At 38.0% G+C, this 18,921-nt stretch overlaps 2 protein-coding genes across 4 annotated transcripts in view; both read right to left on the reverse strand.

Moving 5' to 3' along the window:
- The window catches only part of LOC139354873 (uncharacterized), a 127,152-nt gene that overhangs the window by 90,806 nt on the left and 17,425 nt on the right, over positions 1-18,921 (reverse strand). The window lies entirely within an intron of this gene.
- LOC139354869 (uncharacterized) lies at positions 3,284-4,760 on the reverse strand. Its single transcript, XM_070999094.1, has 2 exons — positions 3,693-4,760; positions 3,284-3,618 (listed from the first exon to the last, which is right to left on the reverse strand). Exon 1 carries the CDS (start codon positions 4,591-4,593, stop codon positions 3,790-3,792), a length of 804 nt encoding a protein of 267 aa, XP_070855195.1. The 5' UTR covers positions 4,594-4,760; the 3' UTR covers positions 3,284-3,618; positions 3,693-3,789.

Raw genomic sequence — 18,921 nt, forward strand, 5'->3', positions numbered from 1 at the left:
AATTTGTCCGCCGTTGCTCGAGAAAAAAGGGATCAAAATTCCGAAGTTGTCTAGACGGAGCGTGAAATCCAACTTTCGAGAGTTGTTCCGGACAGTCGATACTACCATTCACCAAATCAGTTATGAAGCAAATGGCGAGGATACTTCTACGATGCACAAGGGATGGTAGGTGAACAAGCCTACATTGTTGGTTATATGAAGGGACAGGGTCTAACAACCTTAGCGGCATCAAAGCGAATTTCAGAAATTGTTTCTGTAGTCGTTATATCCTATTTCCATGAGAGGTAGTGAAGGGATTCCAAATAAGAGCTGCATATTCTAGTGTAGATCGAACATATGCAAAATAAAGCGCAAGTCTGGTGTAGGGATCGGTGAATAGTGATGCGTTCCGTGATGTAATCGAATTGTGCTGCGAACTTAAATATCGAGTCAGACATCACACCTAGATCCAAGGATTTCTGCCGCAGTTGTAGAGGTTGACCATTGATATTATAGAATGTGACGAAAATGTATACGGAGTAACATACTTGCAATTGTTTATGTTAAGAGGAAGCGAATTTCGGCTACACCAAGACCTCAACGAATCTTAGTCATGTTGAACCAATTGTGAGTCTGTTTATAGACTTAAACATTTTTATATCATCTGCATACAGTAGACACTCTGAAATAGACAGAGCCTCACATCATTAATGGAAACAATGAAAAGCAGAGGTCCCATAGCACTCCGCTAAGGAAGGCCAGAGGTTGCCAAATAGGAGTCCGAGAAATTTCCATTAATATTAACTCTATAAAGACGATGGTGGAAATATGATTTTATCCAATTTAGTAATGTCGAATGTATACCCAGTTTTCCAAGTAGGGCACTGTAGCTAACTATGTCAAAGGATTTCGCAAAATCATGAGGTCGCGTATCGAAGGCATGAATGCAATAGTTGTTTAAAACGGCAAGGTGAGAAGTGCTTATGTAAAATTTTACAAGAAATGATAATTTATGGATTGTTTTTTATAAATTATCATTTCTTTCGAAGAGTTTAGCGATGTTACTGATCTTTTCTATAGGCCTGTAACTGGCAATATTCTTCTTCGGCCCTGATTTTAAATTTGGAGTCATGGATGCGACCTTCCATCTATCCGCAAAGTGTCCACTAGAAAGTGATTTATCAAAGTAAATTTTTAGTGGTACGCAAAAAATAGAATACAATACACCTTTATACAATGTTTCAGAATGTAAGCCAGATTCCTATCACAGTCCGGAGTGTTAGAATCATCAACGCCTCAAAGAGCCTAAGTTCAATAGAGGAGTGATCGCCATAAAGGTTTGAGAATCATTCCAGGCGGCTGTTGGCTCTAGATTAGCTTTAAAATAAGAGGCAAAGGTATTTGCAGTTTCTGTATGTGTACGCGGAGATAAATTCCCTAGGAACATAGCAAATGGGACTGAAAAAGCGTTCTTCTTCGAATTGATAAATCGACAAATAGAGTGGGGATTACTTTCAACATTCAACATTCGGTATATACTGGTTGTAGAGAAATTTATTTAGAAATTTAAATTTTCGTTTTTTCTGCTGATTGTAAAGAACTTTATTTAGAAACTTAAATTCTCGTTTTTGCTGCAAGTGTCTATTTCAATCCCCAATATCCTGTGTAACTAAAAACCTCTTATAGAATGAATTTCCAAGGCAACTGAAATGAACTGTGAACCCTTTTTCGAGCATTGTTCTTAATGATGTCTAAAACTTTAAACTGACATGCGATAAAACTGATTCCTAGTTGATAGCAGAGATCTTATTTCTGATGGAACAACGGCTGATTTCATTGAAAATAAATCTAGGAGAATGTTCAGCTGAAGGCGCAAAACTGTAAAAGTTTATACATAGTAGCAATGACTTATGATTCACAATTGCTTATAGGTGAATTGCATTGGACTAAAAAAAGTTAATATCAGCGCTAACGAATACCAAGTCTAAAATTTTATGCAAGTTATTGAATATATTATTGACTTGTAACAAGCCCATACTGAAAATATCATCGATGAAAAGAATCTCGTGTGGTTGATGTATGTTGCTTTGCAGTAGCCTTCAGTAATGTAGTGATTTTAATACGAATTTTATCATGCAGACTAGGATCGATGCATTCCTGAAGTTTGCTAGATAATTTTAGTAAAGAGCAACTAGTTCATACGAGCGATGGCAATGTCGCCGTTAACAGAGCATATCTATCCAAGTTGAGGAGAGATGGACAATGTTGTTGTTGATGCTGCCATCGGGAAGAGACACACAAAGCAGTCGATGAGAAATCCAAGCAATTTCGTAGCGTCAGAGAGGAGCGCAGTAATAAGGAAATGATACTGCGACCACGAGTATCACTCAAATCAAATTTTGAAAGCTTCAGCCGTTGGGTTTTTGTGAGCATTAGACGAACGTAACACAAATCAGACAACGAAAACTCCAGCTTACGTTCTTGTTGCTTTGATTGTGATGCATGCACATCCCCAAAGAGCGCGCTTAGAGGGAGAAGCGTGATTGAATATGATGAGAGCGCCTCATCGATCAGCGTTTGACGAATGTCGCGCAAATCAGACAACGACAACTCAAGCTGACGTTGTTGTTTGATTGACGGTGATGAGCGCACAACTCCGAAGAGCGCGCTTAGGGTGGGAATCTTGATGAAATATGGTGAGAGCAGCTCTCCAGAGAGCGTTTGATGAACGTCGCGCGAAATGGACAACAACAAATCCAGCTGTTGCCGATGTTGCTTTGATTGTGATGAGTGCACGTCTCCGAAAAGCGCGCTTAGAGCGGGAATCTTAATGGAATCTGGTGATAACGTCTCTCCAGTGAGCGTTTGATGAACGTTAGACAGAACAGAAAAGAAAAAATCCAGCTGATGGTGTTTTTGATTTGGGAGTGACGGGCGCCCAGTAGCATGAAGATGAGGAAGAGGATCATAAAAATTTGCCGTAGTCAAATCGACAACAAAGGCGCCGATTATTGGGGGTTTTTTGAGTCCGATGTAGGATGATTGTGCAAATCCAGAACGTTCCCATCAACAAACGGCCTATCCCTATGGATGAATCGACTGACCTTTATTAGATTGGGCCAGAACGCATCACTAAACACAGTCTGAAAGTGCTGCTCAGGTATTCCTAATTTAAAATTGACTAATTCCAGTGTAGCAACATCTACACCATTTTTGACTAAAGGCTTGCTAAATATGGTGGCGGTATCCACACCGAGCTTATTTGCAACATATTCACACACAGAATCAGATTTTACGTGCGCTCTGAATCTACCAAATGAAGGAATTTATTGTTCGGCACAACTTCGAGTAGTTCACAATTAGGAGCTTGACCAACTATTTGCCTCTTGTTCCTGTTATTCTTTGCATGGTTCCTGGCGGTAGTAGAAAGTGGTGCGGGGGGTATCAGGTCTGCATGGTTGGCTTGACCAATTGAAGAAGCTGCAGCCAATGGTTTCACCACTTTTTTACCGCTGACTGACATTGCTATTGTCAGTGGTAGAATTGGGAAAAGCCTTCAGAAACTTAGAGTTTAAATCCATGTATAGACTCTTCAGGTCATGAAGTTCTTCCATTACTTCATCGATTTTGGAGTGTGGGCTATAAAATAGTTCAAAACATACGGGAGACATTTTCAAATAGAATTTGGCAGTGATAAACGAATTTGATCATACTCTATCAAACGGCGACGCAATAGATCAAGACTCTCGCAAAAATAAAGTGATGCAGTAATACCACTCGTGTCGTTTAATCCACCAACAATGTGCTTAATTAAATCACGATCTTCCAACTCAGCTTGGCGTGCACTACTGCACATGGATTGAAATGCAGTTTCATCACTTTTTTTCTTACTGAGTCTGAGCTGCTCACATATGTCCAGATTTGTGTTTTTACGTTTAAAAACATCCCAATCAGCAGCACCTTGATAAGCGAAGTAACTTTTTGCTGGTCCAATAAGAAGACGCCTCGCATACAACCAATAACGATTGAGTGGTACTCCCAACACTGCACATGCAGTTTCAAGCTCTTCAATCCATAATTTGACAGGAATGCCATCCTCTCCCGCAAGGGCTCCATTACCGCCATTATATCAGCGATATCAACCCGTGAAAAATTTGCGGCCATTTTTGTACCAATTTGGTTCCGTTCCATGTCGCGAAGCGTTGTTTGAAGTCCCGCTACTCCTTGACAAACATCAGCCAGATCCTCTCGAAACGTGCGCTCATCCAGTCCAATCTGAGCCACGTGCTGCACAAGAGGTTCTGCATGGGCTATCTTGTCTTGTAAGTCGGTGTCGCCTCCCGCAGCTTGATCTTGGGACACGATTTTGCTTGTCTGGTGCCGCGAAACTATTTCGTCGCCAACAGTCTGATCTTGCAACACAATGTTGTTTGCAGCTGCCTGACCACGTTCGTCATCCGGGCCAGCCTCATGCTTGTCGCTCATTTTGAACAAAGTGTTTGCAGCAATGCGCCATTGGTGTATGGAAGCCCCGACGTCAAAGTGCACTTCGTTGGCTCTCAATAGCTGTAATAACTCTTTCTTTGATTGCTTCAATATATACGAATACAACATGGTTACTATATGTGAAAGCTATGGACAATCACACCACACCCGAATTGCAAATGATGCTTTTTAATTTAATGATTTTATTTCTTCTCTTTTAATGTTCCGCGTGTTCTCTCTTCTTCTTCAATTACAAGCGGCCTATTTGTCTCGACAATCGACTTCACCATGTAATCGATATCTGTTATCTTATCGATGCTTAATATAAAGTTAAATTATAGAAAGTACACACTAAAATACAATGCATAATATAACATTAGGTTCACACTTAGTATGTTTACAACAGAAAGTACACACAAAAATACAATGCATAACATTATGTTCACACTTAATACTATTTAGTATATATTCACATATGTTTACATGTTGCACTTCTCCTATTCAATTGACTTCCACCCCAATCTGAATCTGAATACTTCTCAGTTTTAGTAAATGTTAGCTTAAAGTCGATAGTACCTTTCAGATAAATTAATACCCTTTTTAAGCATAGTTAAAGCTTTTCATTAATTTTTTGATTATAACGACTCAAAAGATTTACAGATATACTGAGAACTGGCCTTGTACATAAGGCATCCAATCAAACTCTGACACGGAGAATCGTCTCTTTCATCAGTTTACTTGGAAGTGGTAATTAACAGAATTACATAAGCTGATTGACTTAATTTCAATTTACTTTCTTTTCGGTCTATTTTAATACCAATAAAATACTTCATTTCCATTAAATCTGTCATTTGAAACTTGCTCATTGTTCACGCCAAAAAGGCGTTTAATTTCAGGAGGCAGTGTCGAGCGGCAGTTCTATCCAGATGTCTACATCTCGCGCGCTCGCACTGCCGTCCGCTCTCCCTCTCCATCTCTCCCCTAAGTCTCCGCTCTGCTCTGGAGCGCTTAAGTTAAGTTAGGCTTAAGCAGTTTTTGTTTCAAAGTGATACAATAAACATCTACGCACGTCGCGTAAAAACCCCAAATTACTCCCGTGTTTTTTGGGTACCACTCAATCTTGGGGCTTCAACTTTTCAACATTTTGGTCCTTCGAGCCGGACTTCAAAATCTTTGGACTTTCCTCTCCTGGAGTTTCCTTTGATATTGTCCCAGCAGGCTTGAAACATTCCATATAAGTTCCGCTTACTATAATTGCCGGTCATACAGCCAGTTTTTCGAACCCTATTTCGACTAACTTTCTGTATGATATATTGTCTAAATCCAAAAGAGATTAATCCGACGCAACGGCATTTAATATATGTATTTCAATTCCGTTACTTGTGCCCGACAATTTTCCAGTTTCCTTTGCCCACAGTTGCACACTTGAAACAATTCCAGTAAATATTTCAGTGCTACTATTCAACGAAAATATTTGTCAAATATATTTTCAATTCCAATCGTGTGTAAAATATAACTCAGCCGCAGTAAAAAATTCCCGGCCATAAAATTTTCCCTTAAGATTTGCACTCTTTATTTTTTACTGTGTTCCAGCTGCATGTGTATATTTACAAAAACAATCTAATACAGTCCACTCCAACTACTTTTCTCGACCTACAAATACGGCTAAACTATTTCTAAAATTAAAAACAAAGTGACAATATCCACAAATTTACTCCAGCAAATCGTTTGCAATTTAGTTGTGCAGGTGACAAACAAGCGCACCGACATACAAACATAAGCGAAGTCTTTCCAATTCCCGCAACGTTATTCCGCTATTCGCACCCCACATATGTACATATGTACAGTGTACATACATACGTATATCGCCAGTGCACAGTGGGTCAAGAGCTCACAAAAAGTGTTCCTTTCAAACAAACAATATTAAAGTCCTTAATTCCTTACATAAGTCCGACCATCCGATATATTAAATATTTATTGCCTATCCGACAGTGTGACCGTATATATTTACAGTCTTAATTGGTTCCTAAATTCTAATTTGATTCCAATCCGTTTCCTTACATCAGAATTAAAATTCTAAATTATTTAACGTCATGGCAACATCAGTAAAATCCGCTTTAACCCGATTTATGGCCACAGCTGACTGTCTGATCCACTTTGAGGCCACTGTGAACGCTCCAGGTGCTCCTACACCAACGTTATCCGCCTATAAAATCCGTCGCGATCATCTCAATTCCTTGTGGCAAACGGTAAAGGCAGCATACGACATATGCTCCGACTGCATTATAGCTGCAGGCGAGAGCGCCGCAGACACAAAATCCATACTAAAGTCCAAGTATTACCAAACGTACTCCACTTACGAAATATTTTCCGCGCAGCTGATGGAACAAATCCAAAAGGGCTCCGTCCCAAAATTCCACGTCTTATGGCTGTCGGCTCCCTCCTATCGACACAGAGGTTTTCTCTGGCGATTATCTTCGCTGGCCGACTTTCCGGGACCTTTTCACGGCAATATACATAGACAATCCGAGTCTAACGCCCGTTGAAAAATTATTCCATTTAAACTCAAAAACAAGTGGCGAAGCTCACTCCATAGTTTCGAGATCCCCACTCACCAATGATGGCTTTCGCTCAGCCTGGAATAACCTAGCTGAGCGTTTCGAAAATAAGCGATTGCAGGTGAACAGTCACCTGAAAACACTTTTCAATGTGCAATCCATAGCACAGGAGTCGGGAGCAGCCTTAAAGGAACTTCAACGCACTTTTCAAGGTTGCTTAACTTCCTTAAAATTTTCCGGTGTTAATATTGAGAATTGGGACCCTATCCTGGTTTATATGTGCTCGACAAAACTACCAAAGCTCACTCTCTCATTATGGGAGCAATCCATCCAAAATAAAGCCGAAATTCCTACGTGGCTTGAGCTTGATGCATATTTGACGGAGCGCCATCTAACTCTTGAGGCCGTCGGTAGCTTCCGATCTTCCAATTTCCACCACGTCCAGTCCAAAGACACAAATCGAGAGGCAGAATTTCCAAAAATAAATTCCTTCAACACAAGGTTAGTTCCGATAACCAAAGGCTGCGATCTGTGTTCGAAGAAGAACCACCCCGTGCGTATATGTCCACGCTTCCTACAGATGACGGTAGAAGATCGCTTAGCCTATATCCAAAGGAAGCAGTTGTGCTTCAATTGCTTTGCAAGTAGCCATCAATTCCGGGATTGCACAAGCGCTCACAACTGTCTCACTTGCCAAGTTTGGCATCACACATTGCTGCAACGAAACAGCGGTCCTACTACTCCGACGATTCCATCCGACCCTCCAAGGCCAGTATCCGCCTCAGTTCCACACATCATTTCGTCCTATTCAACGCAAGTTTCCGTACAAAAAGTTCCTCCTAAGAATACTCCATCCGAATATTGGGTTCCATACCCCGCCTTGGATGGCAGACGTACTCGAGGTATTAAATCCTACCAATGCCGAGTCTGCCAAAAGATCCATCCTCTACGGAAGTGCCACCACTTTCTACGGCTAAGCGCCCAGAATCGGCTTCAGGAAGTACATATCCAGAAGTACTGCTCCAATTGCTTGGCTCACAATCATTTCAAGGACTCCTGCCGCAGTGGTCATCACTGCCACAAGTGTGGAAAGGCCCACCACACTCTCCTACATACGGACGACCGATCTATACTTCCAACATATTCCTGAGCCTACTATCCTGAGGTTCTTGCTACGGGTGTCCTCGCAAGGGGGGGGAGAATGTTCACGCCAAAAGGGCGTTTAATTTCAGGAGGCAGTGTCGAGCGGCAGTTCTATCCAGATGTCTACATCTCGCGCGCTCGCACTGCCGTCCGCTCTCCCTCTCCATCTCTCCCCTAAGTCTCCGCTCTGCTCTGGAGCGCTTAAGTTAAGTTAGGCTTAAGCAGTTCTTGTTTCAAAGTGATACAATAAACATCTACGCACGTCGCGTAAAAACCCCAAATTACTCCCGTGTTTTTTGGGTACCACTCAATCTTGGGGCTTCAATTATTTCATCGATCAAGCCGCACCGCCCCAACACTCATTAAATATGACTTAAGTTTGTTCATTGTTAGAATGTTTTCTGTACAAATAACCAAGTCATCTACATATAACAAAACTTATATATTTTTTAAAAATAGTCCCTTTATCCAAAATATATATACATCTATATACCGGTGAATTTTTAAAACCAATATCATTTAAAGGTTTTTCAAGCACTTTAAGCCAACATTTCTCCGCCTGCTTAAGGCCATAGACGGCTTTATTCGACTTACAAACTTGACTGCTATTAAAAGACAGTCCTTGAGGAACTCTCATATATATTTCCTCTTTTAAAACCCCATTTAAAAAAGCGATTTTACATCTATGTGATCTACTTTCTTTCGTTCGTTTTATTGTATATATATTGAATAACTACTGTACCTAGAGTACTTGAAGCAAACACACTGTAACACTTTGTTGCAGTGTTCACATAAACAAAGGCCCGGTCAAAAACCTAAGTGGCCGAAACATGAGTCGATCGGCGCGCTCACAGAAAGTGCAAGTGTCAGCATTCTGTTGCACATGCCGGCCGCTCAGCCAAACTCAAGTACATACATATACCCTCGCGCTCCAGCTAAAGGGAGCATAATTAAATACACTAATATACATAAGATATACATAGCCGTCTCTCTGCCATCCAACTGTAGGCAGCGCAGCTACGAGACTTAGGCTTACTTAGAACCTAAGGAGAATTGTTAAGTCAGAAACAACTTGACGTTGGAAGCGGCACAGATTTTGAATAAAGGTTTTAAATAAAGATTTACAATAACAAATAAAAGATGTCTACTCTATATGGGGACAGGATTTTAAATAAAGAATTACAATAACAAATAAAAGATGACATTACTCTACATGGCGACCGTGACAGTGGTCCGAAGGAATATGGACCTGGATATGGACCTCACAAGATAAGAAGACAGCAAACGGCAACAACAACAGGAACAAACGGCAACAACGGCGACAACGGCAACAACAGCAGCAACGACAGCATACACTACAAAAACAAGAACCAAGAGAAGAAACGCAGTGAGTAGAGTGTGATGTGTGCCAAAAGAAGTGGCGTGGTAAAAAGATTGAAAGCCAGAAAGGCTCAACTACTGAAGCTGCTCAACAGCGGCAAAGCAAAAGAGTGGAACGACTCGGTAAAAATACATGCCGGAGTTGAATACTTAAAAAATTTGCTATCAGTACGTAAAAATCAGACCACAGCCACAGACACATCCACCTACCCTGTAATCCCAAATATTGCCAAAAATAAAAACACATTGCCTCCTCCAGAAAAAGTTGCCATCCCAAAGCTGAAGAAGACGTGCCCGGATGACTGCGAGGGACCACTGTACTCTCCCTTCTGCGAGTACACCAGTGTAGCCAGCACCGGTGCCCCACCATGAGGTACAGCCTGTGCAGCCAGCACCGGTACCAAGGAAGAGTGAACCGACAGCGCTACCAAGAGCGCATAATTTTTTTTTTCTTTGCACTGCGTTGCAAAAATTTTTTTAATTGCACTGCGATGCATATTTTTTCATTTATTTTATAAAACCAAATGTTAAAATTGAGCGACATAAAAGTTGCCAGATTAGAGTATGGCCTGAAAACCATACACAAAATAGGCAGGAAATTATATGTCAAATATAATAATAATTGGTCAAAAAAAAAGTCAAATCAAAATTAATCATATCAAACTAGTTGTTAATGAATAACACTAACAACATTTACGAATTAATTCAAAAATCTAAAGTATTTGACAGACCAAGATATATATTAAGAATACCAACCCCAAAGATGGGTTTAATAGATACAAAAACATTGGATTCCACTGCAAATGTTATTAATAAGGTAGAGTCAAACACCATTGACTTAGAATTAATTCATACATTGCTAATAATAATTGTTTTTATAATGTGCGCAAACTGTTTCTATAAACTTTATAAATTGCATAATAAATGTCTTAAGAAAAAATATTTGAGCCAGGCAAATGATCTGGACAAAATTTAAAAATTTTGGCACAAACAACATTAATATAAAACAAGGAAGAACGCTATAGTCGAGTACCTCGACTATCAGATACCCGTTACTCAGCTAAATGGAGATATGCAAGCAGCAAAGCGAGATTAAAATGCGCCACCTACCGGCGGTATACAGATTTAAGCGTTATGGGCGTTAGAGTGGGCTTTTGGATCAATCGATAGGTATCGACGAGACCAATACATTTCAGTTACAATTTTTTATCTAGCATGAAAATTGTGGGCGTCACAGGTTTTTGCGGTTTGTGGGCGTTAAAGTGGGCGTGGCAAACTTTTTTTTGAGTCAATCGATAGGTAATGACGAGACGAATACATTTCAGTTAAAATTTTTTATCTAGCATAAAAATTGTGGGCGTCACAGGTTTTCGCGGTTTGTGGGCGTTAAAGTGGGCGTGGCAAACTTTTTTTTAAGTCAATCGATAGGTATTGATGAGAACATTACATTTCAGTTAAAATTTTTATTCTAGCATCAAAACTGTAGGAGCCACAGTTTTGGGCGGTTTGTGGGCGTTAGAGTGGGCGTGGCACTCTACTGAAACAAACTTGCGCTGCGCAGGAATCTCAGGAATCTGCGTGCCTAATCCCAGTATTGTAACTCTCATAGTTTCCGAGATCTCAGCGTTCATACGGACAGACGGACAGACGGACAGACGGACATGGCTAGATCGACTCGGCTAGTGATCCTGATCAAGAATATATATACTTTATGGGGTCGGAAACGCTTCCTTCTGCCTGTTACATACTTTCCGACGAATATAGTATACCCTTTTACTCTACGAGTAACGGGTATAAATATTGCTGTATTCAAATTTTAAAAATTAAAGAAAATGAAACAAAAAAAAAAAAAATAAATAAAAATAAATTAATTAAAAATGGCTACTCTAAAAGCAATTAGAGACACATATGATAGGCACATTCATTTTAAAGAAAGAATTCTGCAATTAGTTGCACCAACTTCAGTAAGCATTTATGAATTAGAAAATTTATATATTGAAACATTTAATTTAGATGCCTCTCCACTAATTCATTGCACAATCACCCAAAAGGGAATTGTCCTATCCACCATCCCAGGGGTACAAGTTAGATCAGTAGTAGACGAACACCCAATATAATATAATATTATATAAGCAGATAAATAACATAAAAGTTGACTTTGACAAATAATATAAGTCACTTACTCAAAACAGGCCAATTCAAAAAAATACCATAAAAAACGTGTGGAAATTCTAGTAAAATGCTTTAATGAAGCACGAATACTAATATATGGCCAGAGGGAAAAATTAAATCAAGACCATTGGTCCCAAGTATCAAAATTTTTGATCAGACTACGATCTAATTTAATATCAATTAAACACAAGTTTAAGTTGGACATATCAGTACCAACTATACTTAACACTTCCCTAGCAGTTGAAACTGGTGATGAATCGGAATCAACAAAACAAACTGACATTGACCAAAAAGAATCAGAAGACCTTACAGAAACAAATCCTAAAATAGAAGAGCAAGATTTAAATAATCTTACTATTGCAGCTGTTTTAATGTCAGATCTGGATAATTCCACAGATTCTGATGATAGTTCAAGCATAATAGAAAATAAAATAAGAAACAATATCACAATGGCACAATCTAATATTGATTTCATTAATACAGCATCCAAGCTTATACCAGTTTTCGATGGTAAGGCTGAAAACTTAACAAGTTTTATGGATGCATTAGAAATAATAGAATCAATAAAAGGCGAACACGAACAATTAGCAGTTTCCATTATAAAAACAAATCTAAAAGGTGTCGCCAGAAATCTAATCGGAAATGAAACAACAATAGCTGAAGTCATTTCCAGATTAAAAAACAACGTCAAAGGCGAAACTGTAGAAGTGTTGTCAGCAAAACTGATGAACCTACAACGCAATAAAACTGCCAACCAGTACGCACAAGAGGTTGAACAGATGACGAAATCTTTAGAAGATGCATTTAGAACAGATGGCTTATCCCTAGAGTTAGCCAGAAGTTATTCCACTCGGCATGCAGTGAAAGCAATGACTAAAAATTGCACAATTGATAAGGTAAAAACTATCATGCAAGCTGGTACCTTCAATACAATGAATGAGGCCATATCCAAATTTGTAAACAGTTGCACAGAAGCAACCGGACAGCCAAACACTTTCCTATATTACAAAAATTACCCGCAGCGCGGTGGAAATCGCGGACGAGGTAATAATCGAGGAAATTATAACAATACCAGATATTATCAGAATAACGGATATAATCGCAACAACGGTTATAACAGAGATAACAATAACCAAAATAACAATTATTACAAAAACAACAACCGTGGTGGAAACACCAGCGGCAGAAACAGCCGTGGGGGAAACAACAACAACCACAATAACAATAACATTGTAGCACAAACAAATTCGGGAAACTCCCAACCACCTTTAAACAACATCAAAATTCACACTCTAAATCTCAGTCAAAATACACTTGTCACTTTCATGGACGTAGCAACAGGAAAAGAATTAGTTCTGAAGGAAACTGAAGGAAAATTTCGAGAATTTTCAAAACATTCAAGATAATCACATCATGAACATACAGGGTATAAGTCAGGAAGTTACCAAATCAAAAGGCTTAGCTTCTATTGAAATTCAAACTTCTAAGTACATAATTCAACATGATTTCCATATCGTAAATATGCAATTCGCTATTCCATGTGATGGAATACTAGGAATCGATTTTATCAAAAGATACAACTGTCAATTAGACTTCAAGCCGTCTGAAGACTGGCTTATAATAAGACCAAATAACCTAAAACATCCAATTTATGTTCCAATAGCATACAGTTCTGGCAACAACTCCCTAATTCTGCCAGCAAGATCCCAAGTCGTCCGAAAAATCGAAATAAATTCAGAAGAAGACAGTGTATTAATTCCGAATCAAGAAATTCAGCATGATATCTATATCGCAAATACCATAGCAACAGCCCAAAATGCATATATAAGATTACTAAATACTACAAACACAGATCAAGTAGTCTATATCAAAAACATTCATCATGAACCACTTTCAAACTACGAAATAGTAAAAACGGACTTAGAAGACAGACAAAAAATTGTATTATCCCAACTTGAAAAAAACTTCCCGCCTCAATTCATTGAACAACTTACAGCATTATGCACCCAGTATAGTGATGTGTTCGGACTACCAATAATTTTTATAAACAAAAGCTGAGATTAATTGATGATGAACCCGTATATATAAAAAATTATAGAAATCCTCATAGTCAACAAGACGAAATTCAAAAAGAAGTCCAAAAACTCATCAATGATGAAATAGTGGAACCCTCTGTATCACCTTATAATAGCCCACTTTTGTTAGTACCAAAAAAGTCACTTCCAAATTCGGAAAATAAAAAATGGCGATTAGTAATTGACTATCGTCAAATTAATAAAAAAAACTCTTGTCTGATAAATTTCCACTCCCTAGAATCGATGATATTTTAGATCAACTAGGTAGAGCAAAATATTTCTCATGCCTTGACTTAATGTCAGGTTTTCATCAAATTGAACTGGAAAAAAGTTCACGGGATATAAAATCTTTTTCAACAAACAATGGTTCGTACCGCTTCACGCGATTACCATTCGGTTTAAAAATAGCGCCAAACTCTTTTCAGGGAATGATGACTATAGCTTTCTCTGGATTAGAACCTTCGCAAGCATTTCTTTATATGGATGACTTAATAGTCATAGGTTGTTCCGAAAAACATATGCTCAAGAACTTAACTGATGTTTTCGAGAAATGTAGGAAACACAACTTGAAGTTACATCCTGAAAAATGTTCATTTTTCATGCATGAAGTCACTTTCTTAGGACATAAATGCACAGATAAAGGAATCTTGCCCGTCGACAAAAAGTACGACGTAATTCAAAATTATCCAGTCCCACATGATGCGGACAGCGCTAGAAGATTCATTGCATTTTGCAATTATTACCGACGTTTTATAAAGAATTTTGCTGAATACTCCCGTCACATAACAAGATTATGTAAGAAAGATGTAAAATTCGAATGGACAACACAATGTCAAAACGCCTTCGAACATCTTAAATCAGCATTAATAAATCCCACTCTGTTGCAATACCCAGATTTTAGCAAAGAATTTTGCATAATCACAGATGCTAGCAAATACGCTTGTGGAGCAGTCCTAACTCAAAACAAAAATGGACTACAGCTTCCAGTGACATACGCATCAAGATCCTTTACGAAAGGTGAAAGCAACAAGAGCACTATAGAACAAGAATTAGCATCCATTCATTGGGCAATAACACACTTCAGACCATATATTCATGGTAGGCACTTCACTGTCAAAACAGACCATAGAGCACTTACATACTTATTTTCAATGGTAAATCCCAGTTCCAAACTAACACGAATGAGACTTGAATTGGAGGAATATAATTTTACGGCAGAGTATCTAAAGGGTAAAGATAACTATGTAGCCGATGCGCTCTCTAGAATAGCCATCACAGACTTAAAAAATATACAAACATGCAATACAATTCTGAAAGTCACTACCAGAAACCAAAGTAGACAAAAATCCTGCGCAGGAAAAGAACAAATAGAATTGCATAAGCAATCTATAGAAAAAGCTTCAAAGCCCATCGTATATGAAGTCATTAATAATGATGAAGTACGTAAAGCAGTGACCTTGCATGTAAATAATAAAATGTGTTTATTTAAGCACGGAAAGAAAATTACAGCAAGATATGATGTTAGCGATTTGTATATTAATGGAACCATTGACTTAGGTCAATTCTTTCAATGGCTTGAAAAGCAGGCCGGTATTCACAAAGTCAGCCAACTTAAAGTGGCACCGTGGGAAAATATCTTTGAACATGTTTCAATTGGTAATTTTAAAATTATGGGCAATAATATGTTGAAGTCATTGAGAGTAGCGCTACTCAACCCGGTGACCGTAATAAAAAATAATAAAGAAAAAGAAGCTATATTGTCTACATTCCATGATGATCCAGTACAAGGTGGTCATACAGGCATTACAAAAACCATGGCCAAGGTCCAGAGACACTATTACTGGAAAAATATGTCCAAAGACATAAAAGAGTACATAAAGAAATGTCCTAAATGCCAAAAGTCGAAAACGACTAAACATACTAAGACCCCACTAACTATAACCGAAACTCCACAAAGAGCATTTGATATATGTAGTAATTGTAGATACTATTGGTCCACTTCCAAAATATAATGATGGAAATGAATACGCAGTAACACTCATCTGCGATTTAACTAAGTACCTGGTAGCTATACCTATACCAAATAAAAGTGCAAATACAGTAGCAAAAGCTATATTTGAAGATTTTATTCTAAAGTACGGTCCAATGAAGACGTTCATTACGGACATGGGAACAAAATATAAAAATTTAATTATTGAAGATCTATGTAAATACTTACATATTAAAAACATAACTTCAACTGCACACCACCAGGTACCGTGGAGCGAAGCCACAGAACACTCAATGAGTTCATTCGTTCATACATCTCAGTTGACAAAACAGATTGGGATGTATGGCTACGATACTTCGTCTATTGTTTTAATACAACCCCATCTATGGCACATGACTATTGTCCATATGAGCTAGTTTTCGGTAAAACTTCAAATCTACCAAAACACTTTAATAGCATAGATAAAATAAAACCCCTTTATAATATAGAAGATTATGCTAAGGAATCCAAATTTAGATTAGAACAGGCAATTAAGAGAGCTAGACTAATGCTAGAATCTCATAAGTTAAAACAGAAAATTAGTTACGACAAAACTAGTTTAGATTTCGATTTAAAAATAGGAGATCAGGTTTTATTGAAAAATGAAACAGGTCATAAGTTAGATTATAAATATACCGGTCCGTATAAATAGGAGAAAGAAATAACATTATAATAACGAATAATAAGAACAAAAAACAAACAGTTCATAAGGATAGATTCAAAACGTTTATTTCATAATTGCATTTAGCATGGCCATGCTTTAGAAATACTTCTTCTTTTAATACGAATATTATTCCCAATTCTATTCTCTTTGTATCTAAAAAAAAAAAAAAAAAAAATTTAAAAAAAAAAGATTAAAAAAAAAATTATTCCTTTAAGTAAAATATACTAACAAAATAACTTCATAATATTACGTTATTTTTCAAAAAAAGGGCAATGTAGTATGCACATATATTGAATAACTACTGTACCTAGAGTACTTGAAGCAAACACACTGTAAGACTTTGTTGCAGTGTTAACATAAACAAAGGCCCGGTCAAAAACCAAAGTGGCCGAAACATGAGTCGATCGGCGCGCTCACAGAAAGTGCAAGTGTCAGCATTCTGTTGCACACGCCGGCCGCTCAGCCAAACTCAAGTACATACATATACCCCAGCGCTCCAGCTAAAGGGAGAATAATTAAATACACTAATATACATAAGATATACATAGCCGTCTCTCTGCCATCCAATTGTAGGCAGCGCAGCTACGAGACTTAGGCTTACTTAGAACCTAAGGACAATTGTCAAGTCAGAAACAACTTGACGTTGGAAGCGGCACTAATGCTGCTCCAGATTTTGAATAAAGATTTACAATAACAAATAAAAGATGTCTACTCTATATGGGGACAGGATTTTAAATAAAGAATTACAATAACAAATAAAAGATGACATTACTTTACAATATCCATTTACAATCGACTATGTTTATACCCGTTACTCGTAGAGTAAAAGAGTATACTAGATTCGTCGGAAAGTATGTAACAGGCAGATGGAAGCGTTTCCGACCCCATAAAGTATATATATTCTTGATCAGGATCACTAGCCGAGTCGATCTAGCCATGTCCGTCTGTCTGTCCGTCCGGATGAACGCTGAGATCTCGGAAACTATGGGAGCTAGGCTTTTGAGATTTGACGTGCAGAATTCTGAGCTTCTTACGCAGCGCAAGTTTGTTTCAGCACAGTGCCACGCCCACAAACCGCCCAAAACTGTGGCTCCTACAGTTTTGATGCTAGAATAAAAATTTTAACTGAAATGTATTGTTCTCATCAATACCTATCGATTGACCCAACGACCCAAAAAAAAGCCTACTTTAACGCCCACAAACCGCGAAAACCTGTGACGCCCACAATTTTCATGCTAGATAAAAAAATTTTAACTGAAATGTATTACTCTCGTAAATACCTATCGATAAGTTAAAAAAAAAAATTTGCCACGCCCACGCTAACGCCCATATCGCTTAAATCTGTATACCGCCGGTAGGTGGCTCATTTTAATCTCGCTTTGCTGCTTGCATATCTCTATTTAGCTGAGTTACGGGTATCTGATGGTCGAGGTACTCGACTATAGCGTTCTTCCTTGTTTTGTTTTCAGGTCTTTCTACCAGTTACCATGTTTTGTTAATTTAATGAGAATTAAGCTGTTCTTTATCACTCCTGATATAAATTTCATCAAAAGATATTGGAGCACTACCTGTTAAAGTTTGCGCATGCATCACACAATTTTTAATCATGTCTCTGTATGACAACTAGGGCTTTTCTTTTAGTCTACTGCTTTTTCTAATTTGAGTATCAGAGTCACTTGGTTCACCTTCAGATATAACACCAGATATCTCTGGATCGGCATTTTCCACTTCATTCTCCACTTCATTTTCCTTTCACACTCAATAAGTCCAGAGTCTTGAAAATCAGGTTGAATATTTTCTTCAAGATTGTGAAAATTCATGTTGTTATCAACATGCACAGCTCTAGACATTATCCTGTTTGATTCATCAAACACTACATCTCTTGGAATAACAAATCTGTTATTCTCCACATCCCATACTCTATATCCCTTTGGTTCATACCCGATAAGTTACCTTTCCAAGATTTGTCATCAAATTTTCTTTTTCTCGTTTTATTGGGAACGTATACTGTCGAACCAAAAACTCTCGAGCTTTTTCCGTTATAGATCTAATCATCCTTTCGGATACATCATTTTGTTGTGGAGTATGTGGAACCGCCAAGAGGTAACTAACGCCTTTTTGAACACAGAACTCTTTCATTTCATTCGATAGATACTCCCTACCATTATCAATATAAAGGTTAACCATATTTAAATTAAACAAAGCATGCGTTTTAGCTACATAGTCTTGAAATACACTAAAAACTTCTGACTTATAACTCAACAGGTAAGTTACACAATAATGCGTATACTTATCAATAAAAACTACATAATAATTCTTATGATCAACAGTATATGGGGTTTTTTAACCACACACATCAGAATGTACAACAAATAGTGGTCGATTTATGTGGTCCTTGTTTTTAAATTTATTAAAACTTAATCTCGCCTGCTTTCC

The sequence above is a fragment of the Drosophila suzukii genome, unplaced genomic scaffold, assembly GCF_043229965.1.
Source record: "Drosophila suzukii unplaced genomic scaffold, CBGP_Dsuzu_IsoJpt1.0 scf_4, whole genome shotgun sequence".
NCBI lineage: Eukaryota > Metazoa > Arthropoda > Insecta > Diptera > Drosophilidae > Drosophila > Drosophila suzukii.